The sequence below is a fragment of the Patella vulgata genome, chromosome 2 (genome assembly GCF_932274485.2).
Source record: "Patella vulgata chromosome 2, xgPatVulg1.2, whole genome shotgun sequence".
In the NCBI taxonomy this organism is placed as follows: Eukaryota; Metazoa; Mollusca; class Gastropoda; family Patellidae; genus Patella; species Patella vulgata.
This window is the reverse complement of record NC_065880.2, coordinates 78548688-78571579: the sequence shown is the minus strand read 5'-3', so window position 1 is coordinate 78571579 and position 22892 is coordinate 78548688. Positions and strand designations below refer to the sequence as shown.

General features: G+C 37.2%; 1 protein-coding gene across 3 annotated transcripts in view; it reads right to left on the bottom strand.

Moving 5' to 3' along the window:
• The window catches only part of LOC126811755 (short transient receptor potential channel 7), a 164377-nt gene that overhangs the window by 25661 nt on the left and 115824 nt on the right, over window positions 1-22892 (bottom strand). For all 3 annotated transcript variants that reach the window (XM_050537642.2, XM_050537641.2, XM_050537643.2), the window contains 5 exons: window positions 16088-16258; window positions 15120-15287; window positions 4462-4723; window positions 3649-3805; window positions 187-311 (listed from right to left, as the gene is read on the bottom strand). In XM_050537642.2, coding sequence (XP_050393599.1) covers window positions 187-311; window positions 3649-3805; window positions 4462-4723; window positions 15120-15287; window positions 16088-16258 — 883 coding nt within the window. The remainder of the gene's footprint in view (window positions 1-186; window positions 312-3648; window positions 3806-4461; window positions 4724-15119; window positions 15288-16087; window positions 16259-22892) is intronic.

Here is a 22892-nt window from a genome sequence, read left to right as displayed (position 1 = left end):
CCAATTCACTCGGCCAATGCAGGGATCGAACACGCGACCTCCCGATTAGCGAGCTAGCCTCTTACCCCCTGAGCCATCGCGGTTCCCATTTTAACTAGACAGCACATCACTGTTGTTGCGCTACAAAAAATAGACAATTAAGATGTATGTGTGCGTTTTAGCAAAAAATATAATTTAAACACTTACATGCCTCCATAAAATAATTATAAGGAGAATTTCTAGGATCTTTAATTTCAGCTTTTAATATATTGAAGTAGGTGTAGTTTCCTTGCATAAGTAGCTCTCTGGCTCTTAAAGTGCCATTAAAATAACTGAAAAAATACCCAACAAAATGTCCACAATTATACCAGCATTGTGTGCGCTGTCAATGTGTATGATTTTCCATTTAAAATTTAAATGACTTTTTCAATAATAAAAAGCTAGAAATGAAAAAAAAAAAATGAAATGAAATGAGGTTTAACATCTTACTGTTCTGAACCAACTGGGATAATAAAGACGGGTAAAAAAATAGAAGAGAGGACATAACATTAATAACATAAAGTTGGGGATGGACCCAATTCCACAATTATACAAGCATACTCTGCCAATATATGTCATTTTCTACTTAAAATTTAAACTACTTTTTAGATATTAAAAATCCCACCCAAAATATATACAGCTATATGCAACATCAAGACGCGCAATTTTTCACTTAAAATTTAAATAACGTTTTAAATAATAAAAGGCTAAAAAATGTCGACAGTTATACAAGCATTGTATGCCCTGTCAATATTTTCCACTAAAAATTTAAATGACTATTTCAATAAGAACAAGCTAGACAAAGAGGACATAACATTAATGATATAATGTTGGGGATGAATCCAATTTTGATAATTACTATCAAAATGTCCACAGCTATACAATTACAAGCATTGTATATGATCTGCCAATATGTGTCATTTTCTACTTAAAATCTAAATGACTTTTTCAATAATAAAAACTAAATAAAAAGAAGACATAACATTAACAACATAATGTTGAAGACGAATCCATGTTCGATGTTTACTATCAAAATATGTCACCTGTCATTTTTAAGTGTTTATGTTTTATTTGTTTTTGTTTTCAATTCACATATTATTGTATACAAAGTTTTACATATGCGAGTAGTAGTAATGGATGTATTTTGGCTATTGTTCGTGGGTAGATCTTTTCATATCAAGTAATGGAATCAATTTAAAAAATATTGCACTGGACTATTAGTCATTGAATAATCCCCCCTGCTGGAATTGCTACAGGAAGTTACGTTGCACCCCGCTGATGTTTCCACTAAAAAGGGAAGATATGTGTCAGTCTGAAAAATTCAAATTGATATTGTTTTCGAGTGCATCATTCGATCTAGAACGAATACTTTTCAGAAGCTTAAAACAAAAACATTTTTTTTCCTTAGAACTTAGACCTGTCACTATATCTTCCATCAAATAATCGATTACACTCGATATTAAAAGCATAGTAACAAAAAATCAAATTTCATTAAACCAGCATTTAGGAACTAAGAATTAAAAATAGGATTTTCTTTAATAAATTTAGAATCAGTTATTTTTCGTGGTATTTAACGTCCACTTCCACCGAGAGTGATATCGCAGACGAGTTGCCTTATTTTTATTATCTTAGCGCACGCGCAGGGGCCTTTCCTGTGGGAGAAAACCGGGTTACACGGAGTAAACCCACGAGGTTAAGTAGGCATTCCTATCTCCAAACCAGATACGCTCACACATGGGATCGAAACCACGACCGCAATTTAGAATCAAGACATTATATATATATTTTTTTTTCAACTTTTAAGACCTGCGGCTGACTCAAGTCACATTAATCGATTTTCATCGATATTAAAAGACAACTGACATTTGTTCATTAAATACTGCATTAGCCATAATTACGGTTTTAGAATTAAAATAATAATTTTTTAAACTAAGATATGGCGCGGTTTCCGTCAAATGAATTTACAATCAAAACATTTTTTAAACTAAAACTTGGCGCAGTTTTCAATCGAGTACCTCGTCTATTTATAGCAACTCTTTCTTTCTCCATTTCTGCGTCTTTTCCATGACACTTATTGTGAACGTTTTGTAGTCCAGAATCGAATAAGAGTGTTTCAATTTGCATGTTTTCGTCAAGATTCCCTAGGTGTAGGGATCCGGAAGTAAACTGAATTTAATTAAGGTCATCAGCTATGACAATGACGTCACAGTCTACAGATTCATTTGGCCATGCCTAGTTTTGTATTATGATAATATATAACTAAATCTGACTGTCGAGACATTGTAAATTGATTTTGATAATTGATAATTGCACATTAAGCATTATAATTTTTTTTTAAATCGTCCATTTTATTATGCCTTTTTACAGAAATAGTCTATACGTTTATCAACACTGATATTTAATGTACTGTATATAATATATACTATAACATGTATTACCACCTCAAAACACATTCTATGGTAGATAGCGTTTGTGTGATAACTTTCATATTCTACTCGGTGATTTCTACAGTGGAGATATCGCTTTAAATGAATTTGATTGATACGAAAAGAATTATATTTATTTATTTATGCGTGTAAAAAAGGGTTGGTTGATAAATAAAATCTACCTCTCATCTTTTTTGATATAAAAAATATCAACACTCGTCGATAAAGTAAAAAAAAATACCCCCCCCCCCAAAAAAAAAAAACAAAAACAAAACAAACAAAAAACAATCGGCCAATAAGCCTCGTTCTTTTTAACATTATTGATTTATGTCAAGCTGATTAAAATACAGATCCGGGGGATCACGTGGCTAAGTGGGTAAGGCACTGGCTCGCTAGCCTGGAGGTCGGGTGTTCGATCCCTGCATTGGCCGAGAAAGTTCATCCAGATTTTCCGGCGTGGTTCCCCCTTGTCAGTGATGCAGGACGGAGTGGCTGACAAGGAAAGCTGTCTAGTCGTTCGGATGGGACGAAAAACCGAGGTCCCGTGTACACATTGGCGTGCACGTAAAAGATCCCTTGGCAGTTGGAATTCGATATAAGAGTAGGCCGTAGTGCCGCTGTCCGGGCAAAATTTCCCTCATAGCACACTGTATGGCGTATGCCCGTCTTCATTAGCCCAGGTTAGGAGCAGAACAGTAGGACGTTAAACTCCATTTCATTTCATTTCATTTAAAATACAGATCCAATCTTGTTTCGTTTTTTATAGTTCAAGATTTATAGGATCTGGAAGAGTTGTTATATAACCTGCGTTCTGGTTGATATGAGGGATTAGCCAATGAAACGGTATGTTGCAGCGAGTTCTTGGCGTGCGATGCACGGAACTGTGGGTATCCCACTAGAAACATCAACGCTGATTGGTTAATCAATTGTCTGACGTCATAGGGTCAAAATCTGCTCGTATGACCCTTGACGCGACCTCCCTCACAACTGGTCAGAACTTCATGTAGTAGAGGCCATCGAAAGTATAAAAAAAAAACGAAAACAATAAAAACGAAACGAAATATAGGTCTGTTTTTTAATCAGATCGGACTTGTGTTGATATTTTTTGGATATAAAAATAAATGACTAGGAGATTCTCTATTTATGTGAATGAATATCATAAAAATGCTTATATAGTTTTGCTATGATTAGAAAGTGCGAGTACCTGTCAGCTTCCGACACTTTATATTCTGTAAAGAACCTGAGGACATAAGATGCTAGATACATTGATAAGACACTAAAATCCATCGAATTATAATAATCTGTTACATAAGATCGAGCCCCTGAGTTATACACTTGTTTACACTCAATCCACAGAAGACCTGTAATATACAATAATACATAGTGTGGATTAATACAAGTCAACAGACCTGTAATATACAATAATACATAGTGTGGATTAATACAAGTCAACAGACCTGTAATATACAATAATACATAGTGTGGATTAATACAAGTCAACAGACCTGTAATATACAATAATACATAGTGTGGATTAATACAAGTCAACAGACCTGTAATATACAATAATAATGCATAGTGCGGATTAATACAAGTCAACAAACCTGTAATATACAATAATAATGCATAGTGCGGATTAATACAAGTCAACAGACCGGTAATAAATGGATGATACTTCAGGAAATTTATTTATATTGTTTCATAATATTATCTTGATTGGATAGAATTTGTCCAGTTGGTATGGTCATCAGTCAATTACGAATACAGACACAAAACCAGACGGCGACAATGACCGTTTTGTGGGCGAATAGACGACTACGGTTCGCCGGCAACCGACTTCTCATGAATCCGCTGCATATCATCTGAGATTGACAATCCGTCATGTCCATGATCACAAATTTGGACATATTTTTGAGTCTGGGTCGGTGTTAGCATTGAACACCATTTTCCAATTAAAGGCCTGGGAAATTGTAATATAGGTAAGTAAAACAAAATGGTTACAAATCCCAATACTTACCTAATATCCAAAATACTATACAAATCTGTACATGTGTTATAAGTGTACTAGCCGGCCTTAATGTTTCCTTTAACAAACTATTTATAGTTTCATCTTTACTAAGATGGCTGTAACGAGCGTCATCCAGCTCGTCCGTCGTCGTTATAGAAACCCCGGATTCTGTGATACGAAACGTAGCAGCAGACAACAATGTAAGGAAACATATATGTGACGTGGTATGTGTTATGAATTTGGTAACAGGGCATCGCATAATGGCTCCGAACTGAAAAAGAGAAATCATAATGACCTTTTGAAAACTTAAATATTAATGTGAAACCGGCAAAGCAGTCTGAAATGCGACCAATTGTCACGTTATAGTTATTTTTGGTAAGGACTGCCTATTACCCTCTTCTGTCTTCATTACAGCCCAGTCAGCGCGAAAACGCAGGGCGTTAAACCTCATTTCATTTCAATTCAATTGCCCGCTTATTTTTAGATAATCGAGACTAAGTAGCACACATGGAGCTTGAAAACAGTATCATTTGTGGTGCTTCTGGTCCATGACCAGTCTGATGAATCACTACGGGACAGTTCAACTACATAGCGCGATCCTTACTAAGCTGTAGCTAACGTACTATTGGGTAAGCAGAGCGCTAGAGACTCCTGAAATTATAATACGTTGAAATGGTAGCAAATTATGTATTTCAGTATTGTATATATATAGTGGTTTTTATCATTGACTTATGGGCGCGGTTTCCCCTTGTCGGTGGTACAGAGCGGAAGGCGGCCGGCAAGGACAGTGTATAATCGTTCAGTCCAGTGTACACAATGGGTGCACGTAAAAAATTCTTTGACAATTGGAATTCGATATAAGAGTAGGCCGTGGTGCCACTGCCCGGACAAAATCCCCCCCCCCCCCCCCCATAGCACACTTCATTAGCCGAGTCGGTGCAGAAAATTATGACGTTAAACTCATTTCATTTCATTTATTTTTCATTGACTATGCTATAAAAAAACCCCAGAAACATTAAGTTCTTTCGACTGGTTTACCTATATTCAACCCAACTGATTATTTTGGCAAAGTGAACACGGTTTGTCGTACCACCCGAAAAAATAGGCGCTGCCACTGATAAGCCCCCCCCCCATCCCGCGTCACAAGCGGCTGGTATGGAACAACGTCCAATCATTCGGATAGTATAAAAAGCCGGGGTCCCGGAAATATCTTTACGTACACGCAAAAGATCCCCTGACAGTTGGAAGTCGAAATAACATAGGCAAAATTTCCACCATCGCACAATATAATCATTTTACATTATCTATTTTTGAACTATTATACCAATGAACGGCCCGCTCTTTATCTAAATCTTACATAACGTATCTTAAGGATACGGTTGTGATTGTCTTGGGCGACTTTCTTGAAAGACAAAAGACTTATTTTATCTCTCTTTACACCATGTATTAATAAACACATTTTTCCTATAATTCTGTGCGAAACACTTCATTTCTTTTTGGTCTTAAATCACTAATAATGGTAAGGATGGGTTTGAGTGACTGGGAAATTGGCCATATGAACCAGATAAAGACGTTATAAGCTGTCAAACTGGCCATCTAATCTCCGCACTACAAATAATGTCTTCCGTTGTCTTCATTCGACACCCATCAATTATAAGGGAGTAATATAAATTACTACTGTATACACTTTCGTCCACACGAACATCATAAATAACTCTCTGCACGAGTTGAAGACTCTTTATACTTTCCTAGCACCTGTAGGTAGACATCCGTCATTTTGGTTGAAATTTACCTTTGACTCATAATGAATACCTTCCAATATTATTTTAAAGTTGCATTTTCATATTTTTAAATTATATTTTTAAAATTTATTAAAATAAAGCCTTAAAATAGATGGTATCTATAAACAGTCCTACCTTGTTAAAGACTAATCCTATTAATCCTATAATTCACTATTGCCAGTTGAGAAATTGGCAAAAATATCATTTTCATCTTCAAATTTAAACGTTTGAAGATAGCTACTCCATGGTGGAGAATAGAAAACAAGGGAGGTAATTGGGAGGTAATTGTGTTATTATTTCCGGTGTAAATGAGTTTTAAGTGTGAGAATGACACCTATGATCGTATAATAGTGAGTTGACAACCCATTGAGCAAAAGACATAGACATATTTATGTTTTGACTTTCTTAGAAAATATGAAATTGTAACTTTAATAATAATAAAGGCCAACCAATCAGTGTTACAAGATACTAATGGACACTAACACTTTTGTTCTTTTTTAAATGTAATATATGTATGTCTGCTTTAAAAAGGTCAGGGGGGTGGATGGCCGAATGGTTAGCACGAGCGCGCTGTATCATGAGGTCTGTCATTGAGTCAACTGCAGGCGTGGTTTCGAATCCCCGGTTGTACGTGACAAGGAGTAGGGTCGCCTGTCCAACCTCGTGGGTTTTCTCCGGGTCCTCCGGTTTCCTCCCACTGCTAAAGACCCCTACGCGCAAGCGAATTATTGAAATAAAATTAAAAACCATATGTTAGTCCCGAAATGACCTAGTTTGTGTCGAGTGGACGTTAAACCCCATTTCTCTCTCTCTCTTTAAAAAGGTCAGAGAAACAAAAGCTTACTACATGAATTAATTCTGGTACATCACACTGCCATGATTAACATTAAAGGCTATTACGAAATGATTTTCCAATATTTAATTAATCGTACTGTGTGGTTAGATACATGCTTTAAAGTCACTGTTCGTCATCTGAGGGATTTTGAATCCCTTTGCGGGGCAGGTGGGTTAAAGGGGTGGATGGCCGAATTGTTAGCGCGTGCGCGTTGTATCATAAGGTCCGTCATTGAGTCAACTGGCGTGGTTTCGATTCCCCGGTTGTACGTGACAAGGAGTAGGGTCGCTGTCCATCCTCATGAGTTTTCTCTGGGTCCTCCAGTTCACCCCACTGCTAACGACCCCTACGCGCAAGCGAATTAGTGAAGTAAAACTAAACCATATGAAAGTCTCGAAATGACCTGGTTTGTGTCGAGTGGACGTTAAACCCCATTTCTCCCTCTCTCTCTTGAATTCCTTGCAATCTACATTAACCGGACCGGTTGTAGAAAATGGGGAGCCCCATTTGGGAAGCACGAAGTTACAGGATATGAATATATTGCAGGATATGAATGGCGTTTACTAGATCTATATTCATTCATATTTAAGGCAAACATTTGCTTTACTTCACAATAACTAATTGATTAATACCTGAAAATAGCCACACCTAGCAACCCTTCTGCCAGATTACCTGGAAAAGTTTTTAAGTTGGTGCTGGGCCCAATTTGGGAAAATTGATCAAATGTGTCAAAACAGGTCCTGTACATTATGATGAAAGTAGGATCTCAAAGGGAATATAAGTCCTTGAATATAAATGATATTGTAAACCCAATACCACCGTGCAGCTAAATAAGCTAGAGCATATATATTCGCTTTAAAATATATTAAATTACATGTATAACATTGTTGAATTTCATTCAGTATAAACAACGGTTAATTGAAAGTATGCCAATATTCGGAGTTCACTTCAAACGATATAGAATATATAGTCAACACTGGCCAGTACCACTATGCGTTTTGCTGAATCTTTTAATGGGATCCCGCTTTATTCTGAAAATATCTAACCTTGATGTTTCGTGTTTTGTTTGCCAGAAAATACAAATTACGCACATACGCTTTAAATTATGTCAAAATCTTTTGATGAATTCCTCTTTAATCCGATTGAATTGAAGCCGGGAGATTATTTACTATTGATATTATGGTTATGTTTCTTAATTAAATGTTAAATAATTTGATACTTTGTGAAAATTACCAAAGTGGGTCAAGAAGCTTATTTATTATATTTAATGCTTTCATTAATGTTTTTGGGGGATCACGTGGGTAAGACGCTGGCTCGCTAGCCTGGAGGTCGGGTGTTCGATCCCTGCATTGGCCGAGAAATTTCCTCCAGCTTTTCAGGGAGGCAGGACGGAGGGCCTGACAAGGACAGCTGTCTAGTCCTTCGGATGAGACGAAAAACCGAGGTCCCGTGTATACATTGGAATGCACGTAAAATTTTCCTTGGCAGTTGGAATTCGATATAAGAGTAGGCGATAGTGCCGCTGCCCGGGCAAAATTTCCCTCATAGCACACTGTATGGCGTATGTCCGTCTTCATTAGCCCAGCATAGGAGCAGAACAGTAGGACGTTCATTTCATTAATGTTTAATAAAAACGTCCTAAGTTTTATGTCGATCATCTGTTTTAATATGTAATCAGACAAGGTTAGCAGGAAGAGAATTTCTGGGTTAATTAATCCATACAACCAAGTAAAAAATTAATGGACTGATTATAATTCCAATCAGGTAGAAAGGTTGTCTAGTTTTAGAAAAACTCATTGATAATTACTTGCTTTCTCTTAATGAAGATTGATTAATTTGAAACTTAAAGGGATGTTTAGGCTACTATAAATTCACGCCAAGAAATTATAATAGTATTGTACAGGTTGTTGTAGTAGTATTAATTAATTTCAAAATCAGTGCAAAATACACTTCCACATAACATAACATATTCCTCTTTATCTATGAAAAGAGCTGATATAGGTTTCAAGCCTGTTGCTCATTCCCATTCGTTTATAAATAAAATATTGTTTAAATGCTAAAATAATGTACTAGTAGTAGTAGTAGTAGTAGTAGTAGTAGTATACTATTCAAAAAAAGTAGGGGATATTTGATTTTGGGGGCATAATACTAAAATATGCAAATGACTACGAAAAAAGTCACTATAGAACCTAACAGAAGAAACATTTCCAGTTACATGTGACGCCCAAACGCACCAATAGCTACCGCATGGAATGCAGGTGATGCTTGGGATCATCATGGGGGTCCAACCCAAGATTTGCACGACTCTGACTTTGAATGTTACAGTCATTGTGGCATTGAATTCCAGGGTGGAAACATCAGTTTAATTGTTTTAGTGACCAGAAAACAAATTTTGATATGCGTCGGCTTACCCAAAATGAAAGGTTACGTGCCCTTGGCATGCTACAGATCGGCACAACACAGGCGGTTGTGGCACGGACGATGAATGTTTCTCAGTCTGTCATAAGCAGGCTATGGTCCAGATACCGTGATACACAATCTGTACAGGACAGACCACGCTCAGGTCGACCAAGGGCGACAACTCAAGCCCAGGATCGATTTATCCGTACCTTGGCCTTGAGAAATCGTGTCATCATAGCAAATCAGATCAGCGCTCGTCTTCAAACAGACACTGGTGTGAGAGTGAGTGGCCAGACGATTCGGAATCGACTGCATAGGGGTCACCTTCGCGCCCGACGTCCTCGCGTGATCCCTTGTTTGAGAGATCATCACATTCAGGCAAGACGTCGTTGGTGTAGGGATCGTCAACACTGGGATAATCGACGCTGGAGCAATGTGATGTTTTCAGATGAGTCAAGGTTCACTGTTGATTTTTTGGACAGACGTAGGAGGGTGTGGCGTCGTCGAAACGAGCGCTTCCAAGACGTTAACGTCATCAGACATGATCGAATTGGGGGTGGTTCTGTTATGGTGTGGGGAGGCATCACTGTTGCTGGAAGAACGGCTTTACATGTTGTTGCAGGGCGTGTTACAGGCCAGTACTACCGGGAGAACATCTTGGCAGTCCATGTTGTGCCGTTCGCACGACGTCATGGCCGCCGTTTCATCTTCCAGGATGACAACGCAAGATGTCACAGGGCCAGGATCGTTACAGGTTACCTCCAACAACAGAACATCACCACATTACCTTGGCCAGCACTGAGTCCCGACCTCTCCCCCATCGAGCATGTCTGGGACATGCTTGGACAGAGGTTACGTCAACGTCAACAACGTCCTGCCAATGTCCAAGAACTTGCTGCTGCGTTGCAACAGGAATGGGACAATCTGGACCAAAATGACCTTAGACGTCTCATTAGGAGTATGCCACGTCGGATCAATGCTTGTTTGGCAAACAGAGGAGAATTTACCCGTTACTGACTTGGTTGTGATGCTGTGGTAACTTTGCTGTTTGACCCCGGGTATCATTTTACCCTTATAATGGTCAGTCTGTGCCTTACTTAGTCTAACGATCATTTGGAATAAATCGATGAATGTGAACTTCATTTCATTTTGTCATTTGTTTCTTCGTCAGTTTCATTAGGTGACTTTAATAACACTTAAAAATCAAATATCCCCTACTTTTTTTGAATAGTATAGTAGAAGTAGTAGTAGTAGTAGTAGTAGTAGTAGTATTAGAAGTAGTAGTAGTAGTAGTAGTAGTAGTAGTCGTGGCGGTGGTACTACTAAGTAGTAGTAGTAGTAGTAGTAGTAGAAGTAGTAATAGTAGTAGTAATAGTAGTAGTAGCGGCAGCACCAGCAGCAGCGGCGATGGCGGCGGCGAGCGGGCGGCGGCAACAGCAGTAGTAGTAGTAGTAGTAGCAGTAACAATAGTAGTAACAGCAGTGGTAGCAGTGTTGGTAGCAGCAGCGGTGGCGGCGGTGGCAGTAACAGCAATAGCAGCAGCAGCAGTAGTAGTAGTAGTAGTAGTAGTAGTTGTAGTAGTAGTAGTAGTAGTAGTAGTAGTAGCTGGTGGTTTAACGTCTGCTTGCACAATAGTGCACAATAGTGATATCAAAGACAAGTAAACCATCGATGACTTACTTTACATTTTACATTATATATGTATGATTAAGTTTCTAAAGGTAAGGGAAACCACAAATAAGGGCGCCATGACAACACGTACAGAAATTTTTTTTAAGTTATCTTCTACTATATTAAAGAAGAGCATTGATTTCAAATGTTAGTTTGATATACTCTATTTAAAAACAAACCACCAATTTGTGATTATTTTCAGTATATGAGATTGAACTGGATTTAAATGATCTCATACTTATCGGTTCATCAAATTCTATGGTATCTACACCTTACAAAATATCAAAGTTTTGTGTAAGAATATTGTAGATTCTGCTAGATAAGGCAACCCGTACAACAAACGGTAAATCGGAGTTCTGTCTTTATAGAGATGACAAAAGTACTGTGTGACTTCGTGCGGCTGCACTGTAACTGGGATATCAGGCGAATTATAATGGTGATTTGTTACGAATTAAGATTGATTTAGAAGGATGAGGAAGAAGTTTTCCATCAAGTCAATTTCAATTCCTCGGAGTTTGATACAATATTTTTACTTATATTTATACCAAAATAACTGTTATTTTTGTTACGTTTATTCGGTTGGTCACTTCAAAGTAGCAAAAAAAAAATAAAAATAAAAAAAAATGAAATGAAATTGGAGCTTAACGTCCTAATGAAGACATGCATACGCTATAAAATGTCCTGTGAGGGGAATTTTGCCTGTACAGCCGTGATTCCGCCTACTCTTTGTCGAATTCCAGCTGTCAAGGGTTCTTTTACGTGCGCGCCAACGTCTATCCCGCACCGCGGATGTTGTCCTACCCGAATGACTAGATGTTTTTCCTACCCCGCTGGAAAACTTCAATCGAACCCGGGGGGGGGGGGGGGGGTGACCGAATGGTCTCTCATTGACTCAAGTGGCTTGGTTTCGATTCCTCGCTTGTAAGTGACAAGGAGAAGGGTCGCATGTTCAACCTCGTGGGTTTTCTCCGGGTTCTCCACCCCCCCCCCCCCCCAACTGCTAAAGAGCCCTAAGTGCAAAGGAATTATTGAAATAACCTAATTTGTGTCGAGTGCGACACCTCCCGCTAAGTGAGCTAGAGGCACACCCACTGAGCCACCATGGCACCTGTGGAGTAAATAACGGAAAGATAGCATTGAAAGAAATTTGATTATAATTCCAAAAGACTGATTTTATTAATGTATGCCGAGGTTACATCGAGTCAAAGTTAAAACAGCAACCCCTCTTTAAAATAGTTAATAAGTAATGCTTTGATTTATTTACTTCCTTTTTTTCAGATCAAAATCTGTCTTCCTTAAAACCTTTACGTCACTAAACTTTTGTGTAAACAAACTATTTTAGATAACAATTTTTTTTATTGTCGTTTAGATAAGTCTAAAATAGATCAAACATAACCACCCCGTTTTCTTCAAAGATGCATTATGGAAGATTAGAAAAGGAACAAGGAACTGGCAGTTCTCACTATAATAGTTAAAAACTAGATAATGTAAAGGGGATATGCTCAAAAATTTCAGTCAAATTGCTCCACTCTTAACCGAGATATTAGCGATTGAATTTTATGCCTAGCCCCGATCATCATTACTAAAATCGATGCGATAAAAGAAAAACAGTCTCGATTATCCATTTTTGGATTTAATCATCAATGGGCGTTGAGCAGCAGATCGAATTCAAATCAAGTGAAAATCCGACAACGCCATAAACCCACAAGAATGAGACAATATTGTTATTAACTTATAAAAACCAACCACGCTCTTCTCTTATCTTTAAATGGGGTTAAAATATGACAAATTATGGCCAAACTTACAAGCTTCAAGATTTCTCAAATAGGTTTGAAAACTAGTTCTTAAATTGGATCGGAAATGAAATGAGATGAAATGGCTTTTAATGTCCTACTGTTCTGCTAATGAAGACGGGTAAACGCCATACATTGTGCTATGAGGAGAAATTTGCCCGGACAGCGGCGCTACGGCCCACTCTTATATCGGTTTTTCGTCCCATCCGAACGACTAGACAACCGTCCTGCACCACTGGTAAGAGGAAACCACGCCGGAAAATCCCGTTGAACTTTCTCGGCCAACACCAAGAGCGAACCCGCGTCCTCCAAGCCTTTGAGCCAGCGCCTTCCTCACTTAGCCACCGTGGCTTCCTAAATTGTTAGGCTACCCAAATACGTGACGTTACGGAGGAAATATACAAAGGGCATTATTAAAGAATAATGGGGTTTACAGGAGCTAAATCTCTATTCCTTGGCACCTAGAAATGGGTCGCAACGCATATAATAATTAATAATATATACTGATTTACTGAAGAGTCCAAATGGAATGGCAGTCTTTGGCGTCTGGATATTCCAGTTTCATCGAGTCACTTCATTACAAATGGCGCCCGAAAGCATTCCGACACGCGATTCGTGTGCCAATTGTAAAATTTTGTCTTAGATATTGGCATCAGAAGCTCTTCTTTTTACGGTAAGATAACAACATCAATGTTGATTTAAACTGACCAATAAGTCGTGTTTCCAATGTAGAAGAATGTGGATGATATTGAGTTAGAGAATTGCCTCCTTTAAACACTTAGAGTTTGCTAAATTAATATACATATTCAAAAATTCGTATGATTAAAAACTGATTCATGACAATAAATGATTCTGGTTTTCATAAACTTTAAAAGGTAGGCTAGCTAATTAATGTTATCAGGCATCCTTGCTTTCTAGTCTAGCAATGTGATATGAGAATTATCAGCCACCATGTAAAAGAAATCCTAACGTTTAATAAGCGTAAAAATCCAATAAGATTTTGAGTATGGAAATATTGGAAATAATCACCGTGAACAATATAATATACATGCATTTAAGCCTTGAACCTGCAAATGATTAAAGATTTCAGTCCCTTATCAACCATAATTAAACGAAGAACTACATTCTATCATATAGAATAGCATTTAATACATCTCATCTTAGTCGGTGTACAGTCCAGTATTTGCTTACATCAAGATGAGGATGAATCTATTGTATCAACCCCGGGCTTCTATAACTTGCTATAAATGGATTGGATTTATTTTTTAGAGGATAATAAACTTTGACTTAGAGTCTAGAAAGTTACATCAAGATAAGCCTTAAAGGTCATCCTTGTCATAACTCAACCAGTCTATCTGTTGGAGGAACTATTGATGCCAGTTGTTATCATGGTTACCAGTTTTAAATCAAAGTTCAGTGAGACAAGTTCCTATCAAGTGTCCGTTACGTCATATTGGCTTTTTGGTTATATTAAGGGACGTTATATATGAGAAAATTAAATATAGATTTTTACCCTTTTCTCCAGTATCAATATATAAAATGAAAGTACACTCTGACATAATCAAACATGTCCAATGGCTGGTAGAGAATCACACTAAAGGTTGTATATCATATCAGATATTGGAAGGGTTCTTTATTTTAATCACAATCGACATATATAGAATCAAGTCAATATACTCAATTTTGATTGTCTCTTGCCGCTGGAGATTTTTACTGGCAATAACTATCAGATTAATTTTAACAGAGAGAAATGGAATGAAATGGGACTTAACGACTTACCTTTCTGCATCGACTGGGCTAATGAAGACGGGCTTATAGTATGCAGTGTGAGATGAGGGGAATTTTGCGCGGGCTATAACGCTACATCCTACTCTAGACACTTTGCCTTGCTGCCAAATCCCCAGGAACTTGCTCGAACAACACCTATATAAAAACCGGTATCTCCTTTTTGAAACAAAAATTATTATTAGAATCGTTCCTAGTTTTATACTTTTGAAAGTTCCTTAGGATTTTCGGCGTGGTTTCCGCTTGTCACTGACAGCTGGAAATAGAATTAAGAGTAGGCGGTCGCGTCGCTGTCCGGGCAAAATTTCCCTCATAGCACACTGTGTACGCCTGTCTGTCTTAGCTGGTGCAGAAAAGTAGGACGTTAAACCCTATTTCACGTGCCTTTGTATTTGTACTTACCTTACTATTTGGCGCAAATATATAAATAATACATAAGAAGGGAATGGTGGGCAGGAATAAAATCAGGTAGATGAGATTACGGTACCAACTGAGAGATTGTAGAAAGCCCATTTCAGATCCATACCAGATACTAGTCATATGTTGTTGGCAATTAGGATGTGCTACAAACTACAAAATATATAAACATATACTTAGTACATATATAAACATGACAGTTGCTAGGATTTTTTGAGGGGTTGGGAGCCAATGGGAGGTGGTTGGTCCGACGGGGTTTCCTTACCTATACCCAGAAAATTTTTTGAAAAATTGTTGTGTCATTGGTGATTTATTTTGCATCTATCTGGATGGGGGTGCTGCTTTATGTCTTTCAGGGGGCACACGCTTTTTATATTGGAGGTACGCAATTTCAGAGGCGGGTTTTGTAGCACCACACCCCATCGTGGCAACGGGCCTGACTGTATCGCATGTAGTTCAATTAATGTGACTAGTGAACAGATTCTGATATCAGAACAAACATGTAAATAAGGTGAACCAAAAACATCAAATTCAATTGGCGATAAAAACAGTACAATTCAACATTCGCCTCTTGTCTCTACAGGCGAGCTCAGTGCAATCGATAATCCATTATGGGAAGATGCTTCAAAGTTTCTCAGACGCTTTAATGCATATCTTGGAATATCTTTGGCATTACTTTCTTAAACGAATTGGAGATACTACGCTTATATTCGGTACCCAAAAGGGCATCCATAATGCATAATTCCTCAGACAGTCTAATAATATCGGGAATTATTTGACATTAGTTTCTTAAATGTAATTACCAACCCTGTCAGGTTGACCTTTAACATGGAGGCATTCCGAATCGCCGCAGTTCTCTTAAAACATTTCCCCCAAGACAAAGGCGTTTGCAATCGTCAAATTGAACATTAGTCCCGTAAACTTTGGATTAAAATTATGTTAAATTATGTTACCTTTCTCTCTTCATAACTAACAGCCATCTTTAATCTAAATAACGGATCTCTTGTAGAGGCTTCACCACTACCTTCACTTAATACAGCTTCTACTTCAGTTGTACCACGACATAAATCCATTAACTCACACGCAAAATTCATACATTGTTCAACTAAACTCAAATAATCACTCTGAAAAAAGAAGAAAAGAACATAATTGATAAGATACACGTAGATCTATTGGAGTTTAATTGATTGTTTTCCAATTTCCAGCTAAGTCTGCAGCATTAACATATTCTTTTGTGGTGGACGTACCCTAAACCAGATCATGATAATGTTGGTTTCAGTGATACCAAATTGTCCATTACTCATGACGGTGGTTTTATTTCTACTATACTTGTTTAATAATCTCGTTGATTGTGTTTTTTGAATGATATGAAATATTTATAATTATTGTAAAGGATCAAGTATCATACGTGGCTAGCAAAGATTTAATTCATTATCCGTGAATGTTTGGATGCTGTTGCTGACGAGGATTACATTGCTTTCTTTAAAGATGCTGATGATGCTCACAATGTTTCGCCATTACTGTGTGCATTCATGGTTGTCGACGATGTTACGTGTAATTGAGTTTTAATGATACAGTTGATGTGAGGATGCATCAAATAAAAGTATAGAAAATATTAAATGGTTCGTGTTTTGAAGGGAATATAATGTTAAAGATAAGATCGGTAACGCATTCAAACAGTCTCCCATCGAAAGAATTATCCCATAAAGACATTTCTAACTGCTACTAAAGACTCGGTTGGTGTTTAGCTTCCATTGAAAAAGTTAAAGATTGAACAATTTTAAGCATGGAAATAGTTTAAGAGATCTTTCTCGGGGGCTTCTGGCTGTCATAATAAAAGAACTTGTGCGACTTCTAAAGAGTTCCAATTGTCGCGGCTTTCACAGACATTTCAAAGGCTGTTTCCTTGAAGACATTTAACGGTTCTCATAACATAGAAAAAAACTTGTTGGCGGTTTGATATTAAAGTTATTTGGTTTTAGATAGAGATTTGGTTCATCAGTCAGTAATTTTATAATGTCTTCCATACGGTTGCTGGTTTATATGCCGTCTTCATCAGTCCAGTCGGAGCAGAACAGCAGGACGATAAACCCCCTTTCCATTAATTCTCTTTTTTAGCTCTGGGATTTAGGATAAAATTTTAAGTATTTATTGTAACGGGGTAAATCATGGCATCTTTCAGATAATGTCTATTGGCACAATTGATCGAACAATTTATAGCTGTGGGTCAGTCTTGGGTTTATTAGTTGATTTCAATGTTACTGACAGGACTAACAATAGTTTCATTACGGTTCCATTGACAGTCTGTAATAAATCCACAATGTTTATGTTGGGTAAAAAGTTACTCTGATCAACTTTATTAACTGGGTCCAATCTGTATGTGTACATATCCTTTACATTAATTCACGGTCACAGGCAATCAGAGACTGTGCGTTTACAGAAGAATGTGTTCAGTAGTGAGATTAGTTAGAATTTCTGTGTCGGTAGTAACTTGTCTACTTGAGTCACTTTCTATAAAAATAGAAGACACATAGAACTGACAATAAGGCTAAATAAGGCACTAGGGAATTAGCCTACATATGTCATAGAATAGATAGTTGAAATCACTTGCAAAACCGTATTTATGTACAGTAAGTCAGGAAGAAGTATACGAAGACAAATTATTTTGAAGCCAAGGTTGAACTTTAAACGAATTGAAAATAACAGAGAACTGACAATAGGGTCAAATGAAGCACCAGGGAATAAGCCTAGATAGGTACCAGAATAGATAGTTAAAATCACTTTCAATAAAGTGTTTTAAGTTAAGAAAAAGGACTTATTGTTAAGCCAAGGTTGAACCTTTAAACAAATTGTGAAATTAATTTGCCATTCTCTTTTTGCCTTATAAATAACATTGAGAAATCGGGGGTATGTTAAAGGCGTGACATTAAGAAGATTATCAGTTCTTAAATCGAATAAAAGTTCACAAAAAACCCCAGAGCTATATGCACTCTTCGCGATCGCCGATAAATCAAAATCTGTGTTTAATTCATTGAGAAATAAACTGGTGAATTGGTTTTATTTTCCTAATATCAAATTAAATCCCTCCCAGTAGTATAGGTTGCAGTAGGTTATAGGTTGTTTAGGATATTTCAATTCTAAATGGATATGTATCACCTCTAATAGAAGGAATTACAAAGGGATTACAATACAACCCGAGAGTATTACACACGAAAAAAAGACTTCTCTACTGCCACGTTAAGAGTTCAATCAATTCAATTTAGATATTCATCACTTAGTGAACTAAACACTGGGCGGCCCTAGGCGCATTAATCTTTATTTGTGAGTATAATAACTTTTGAAGAATGACTCCCTGAACACCGATACTTCCTGACGCAAGAGATATACACTGTTGCTTTGTAGATTGGTATTGATGCCCCAAGCGTTTCTTGTGCGGAGGTTCCGATTTGAACGGAATCGCGACGTTTCTGTTTGTTTTGCGCCATGCAAATACAAAGACATCAAATTGACTTAACTTTGATCTTTTCTCCGAATAAATAGATGATACTTCATGAAATTTATTTATATTGTTTCATAATAAGGTTTTTCCATCACGACTTTAAATAAAAGTATATTTGATTTGACTGTTTGCCCATTTAGTTATGGTTCAATTCATTAATGATTTATCTTCTATCATGTCAAGTAGCATTTCACTTAAGAAAACGATTATCAATATCATAAACGTGTTAAACGTTCTAGGATAAATATCATAATAAACTTAAAGCCACTTAACACCGGATTAACTAATATTACTAAGCCAATAAAGCTTTATCCTCAGGCGTACCATTATCATTGAAGACAAACGAAATACCAATTGAGTGCAGTGATACCCCTATTTTATCAAATTCTGGTTTTGTTTAGCCTATCCTGTATTAGATTCCGGAATAAATATCTACTGACAATAGCAGAATCAATTCCTGGAAAGAAGGATAAATCTTATTGCAAATATCTATATTTGGAGGCAGGCTACAATTTATAATTTATAAAATGTTAATTCTGGTCTCTTCGTCCGGCTCCAACTTTTCCCCAAATATTCGTTTGGGCGCTGTTCACCACAGACAGCGCAGCAGATACACGAACTTGAAATAGTATACTTAAAACATGTAACTATCCGCCATACATATCACCGTAACCAACCGCTTAACTATGTTATCCTTCCGCCTCTAAACCATGAATATTTACCAAAACCTTCGAGACAATTTTAATTCAAACCCTCTTCTTCGATACTAGACCAAACAATCAACACAAATGGCCATGCAAAAGGGGAGAAAAGGGGGAGAGAAAATTGGAATATGTAGCCGAATTGCAATTGTGGTCTGAATATATCTATAAAGACTTTAAGAGGTCAAGATCTTATTCATAAGGCCTACTCAAGATTTCGTCAAGGTCGCTGAGATGTAAATAAGGTTAGGGCTAGGGCTAGGTTGAGGTTTACGGTTGGGATTAGCGCTAGCCCTGTTTGTATCTCGTGACCTTTGACCAAACTTGAAGTTGATCTTAGGAAATAGATCTAACTTAATAAAGGGTAATGTATCCAGCAGCCATTTATACAGAAATAGATCTAACTTAAAGAAGGGTAATGTATCCAGCAGCCATTTATACAGAAGACGGTGAAATTTAATTGTGGTCTGAATCCATTTATTATGGACTTAAAACGGGGTTGGGTATCCAGCAGCCATTTATACAGAAGACGGTGAAATTTAATTGTGGTTTGAATCCATTTATTATGGACTTAAAACGGGGTTGGGTATCCAGCAACCATTTATCGAGAAGACGGTGAAATTTAATTGTGGTCTCAGCCATTTATTATGGATTTAAAACGGGGGCTACGTATCCAGCAGCCATTTATCCTATTGTGTCCTTGATCCCCGAATAAATATCTTCTGGGAATATCATCAGAATTAATTCCTGGAAACAGTGATAAATCTTCATTCAAATTTTTCACCACACCAAATTGATTTACTGTTCTTCAGGCGTGTTGATAAAAAAAAATATTAGCCACTTGAATCATGTCAAAGGTGTTTTGTTTAAAATTTAAATTTCAAAACTTAAAAATTTGGAAGTCTTTTGAACAGCATAGACAGGTAAGTCATTTCCATGAAAAATAAAAAGGACAATTTTTGCAGAAAATCATATTGGTCTGGCCTAAAGCTAAAGCGAGGTTGCGTACCCAGCAGCCATTTATCAAAACTTGGTATGCATCTATCAATATAATTCAATCGGTGCACGTCAAGATTTCATCAATATAAAGATGTAACACAGAAACCGCAATCTGTACAGCGGAATAACCGTTCTCGGCTCTAGGGAACACTGAATCGTTTAATCATTCCTGTGTGTAAACCGGTCATATATTATGCGCAAAGATTGCTTCCCAATTAGAGTAGTTGATTGAAATACCACGCAGTAATTGCTTTTCATTCTTCCAGGCGGACATATAAAATGTTTTCTTGTTAAAAAGCCACAGTAATCCGATCTTTCTTCCACAAGATTTATTTTATGAATTTCGTCAGCTTTTGGGAAAACGATATTTGAACATCTTTAGACATCGTGATAATAGGAAAGTAAACTAAAACGACATATATAGCAATATTGGTACATAAGCCATTATTCAAAGAATTTAATCTAGAGAGAGGGAGAGAAATGGGGTCTAACGTCCATTCAACACAAACTAGGTAATTTCTGGACTAACATATGGTTCAATTTTATTTCAATAATTCGTTTGCGCGTAGGGGTCTTTGGTTCAATTTTATTTCTATATTTCGCTTGCGCGTAGGGGCTTTGGCTGTGGGGGGAAACCGGAGTACCCTGAGAAAACATACGAGGTTGGACAGGCGACCCTTGTCACGTACAAGCGGGAATCGAAACAACCACTTACGATACAATGGTTATCCCCCCAGAAAAAAAAACCATAACAAAACAATTAATCTAACCAACTCAAACTGTTGTACTTTTGAATTTGATAGGGTAGAGGTACATTTGCTTATGTGGAGACTTAACCTCTCCCCCAAATTCTTAAACCTAGCCCTAACCCACAACCTCGCCAATATTTATATACTTTAACCCTGTTTACATCTCGCGACGTTGACGAAATCTGCAGCTGGCTCTAATTTTAGACTTTACCCCGAATCATAGAAAATTATAGTCGTAGTGTACTAATATGCAATGATATAGTAATATGACGAGATTGTAATTATTAAAAAAACACAATATCTATAGGTGTGAGTAATACCCCATGTTTCGGAAGAGACAACAATTCAGGAAAACAGATTACAGTTTTGAGAACTTTATGTCCCACCTCACAACACAGCGTGTGACTTCATGGTTTTGTTGCTCTTGGTGTGCAAACTATGATATTGTTATAATTAATTTCCTTAAAATTGTAATTCATATTTCGTTTCATTTCGTCTGAGAAGTTTCAATCTGGATTGTGTAAACCCTGTGAGTAAACATTATACGTGCCCCCAACTTGATCTCACCAAATCATTTCAGACATATTCATTTGCAAGTACCAATCATTAATACAACCAAGACCCAATTTTAACTAGACAGAATTCAATTTACGGTTATAACAAATATCCACACATAAACATAATAAATGTTTTTCTAAATAACATTACTTTATGAACTATTTGTCATAGCATATACCCTTTCTTTTTACCTAACCACGACGGCTCAGTGAGTAAGGTTCGAGTAGGAATTTTCCAGCGTGATTTCCACATGTCAATGGTGCAAGACGAATAGGTCGAAGAAGCGAGGTACCGTGTACCCATCGGCATACACGTAAAAGAACCATTGGCAGCTAAAATGCGACATTCCCCGGTTGTACGTGACAAGGAGTAGGGTCGCCTGTCCAACCTTGTGGGTTTTCTCCGGGTCCTCCGGTTTCCTCCCACTGCTAAAGACCCCTACGCGCAAGCGAATGATTGAAATAAAATTGAACCATGTGTTAGTCCCGAAATGACCTAGTTTGTGTCGAGTGGACGTTAAACCCCATTTCTCTCTCTCTGAAATGCGACGTAAAGTGGGCGGAGCCACCGTTGTCCGGTACAATTCCCCCCATAGCATGATGTATGCCCGTCTTCATTAGCCTAGTGTCCGCTTAATAGATTTAACTTTTAAAGAGCAACAGGGTTTACTATGCTCATGTGCGACTATTTTTTATATATGAAATTCCTATGACTTAGATATTCAAATACACAGTTGATTTTTATTTATTTAACATACTATATAAGCATTAAGGAGACGAATTTCGAGTTAGTTAATCACCGCTTATTCTTCTACGAGAAGATTCCAGTTCGTATTTAATGGTCATATAAAAGCCGTCGTAACAAAATAGACCGAGCACAATGACTCTTGAAACTAAAATAAACTTAAAATGCTAATATCAATTACTTTTTGTAGATGTTTAAAGATACATTATGTAAGATTTAGATAAAGAACTAGCCATTCTTGCTATAATAGTTCGAAAGTAGATGATGTAAAATGAATAAGTTAAAAATTTCATTCAAATTACTCTATTGCAAGCGAAGATATTAGCCTTTGAAGGTTTGACAGACGTGTACAATAATTTCAACCACCGTACTGGTTGATCGAAGCTAAGTCTCGGTCCTCCATATTTGATTAAATCAAAGTATCGCTGAACCATTCTAATCTATTTAATATCGGAGAAATCTGATGCCATCGAGAGTTGATTAAGGCCTGGATCATCTATTAATTAAT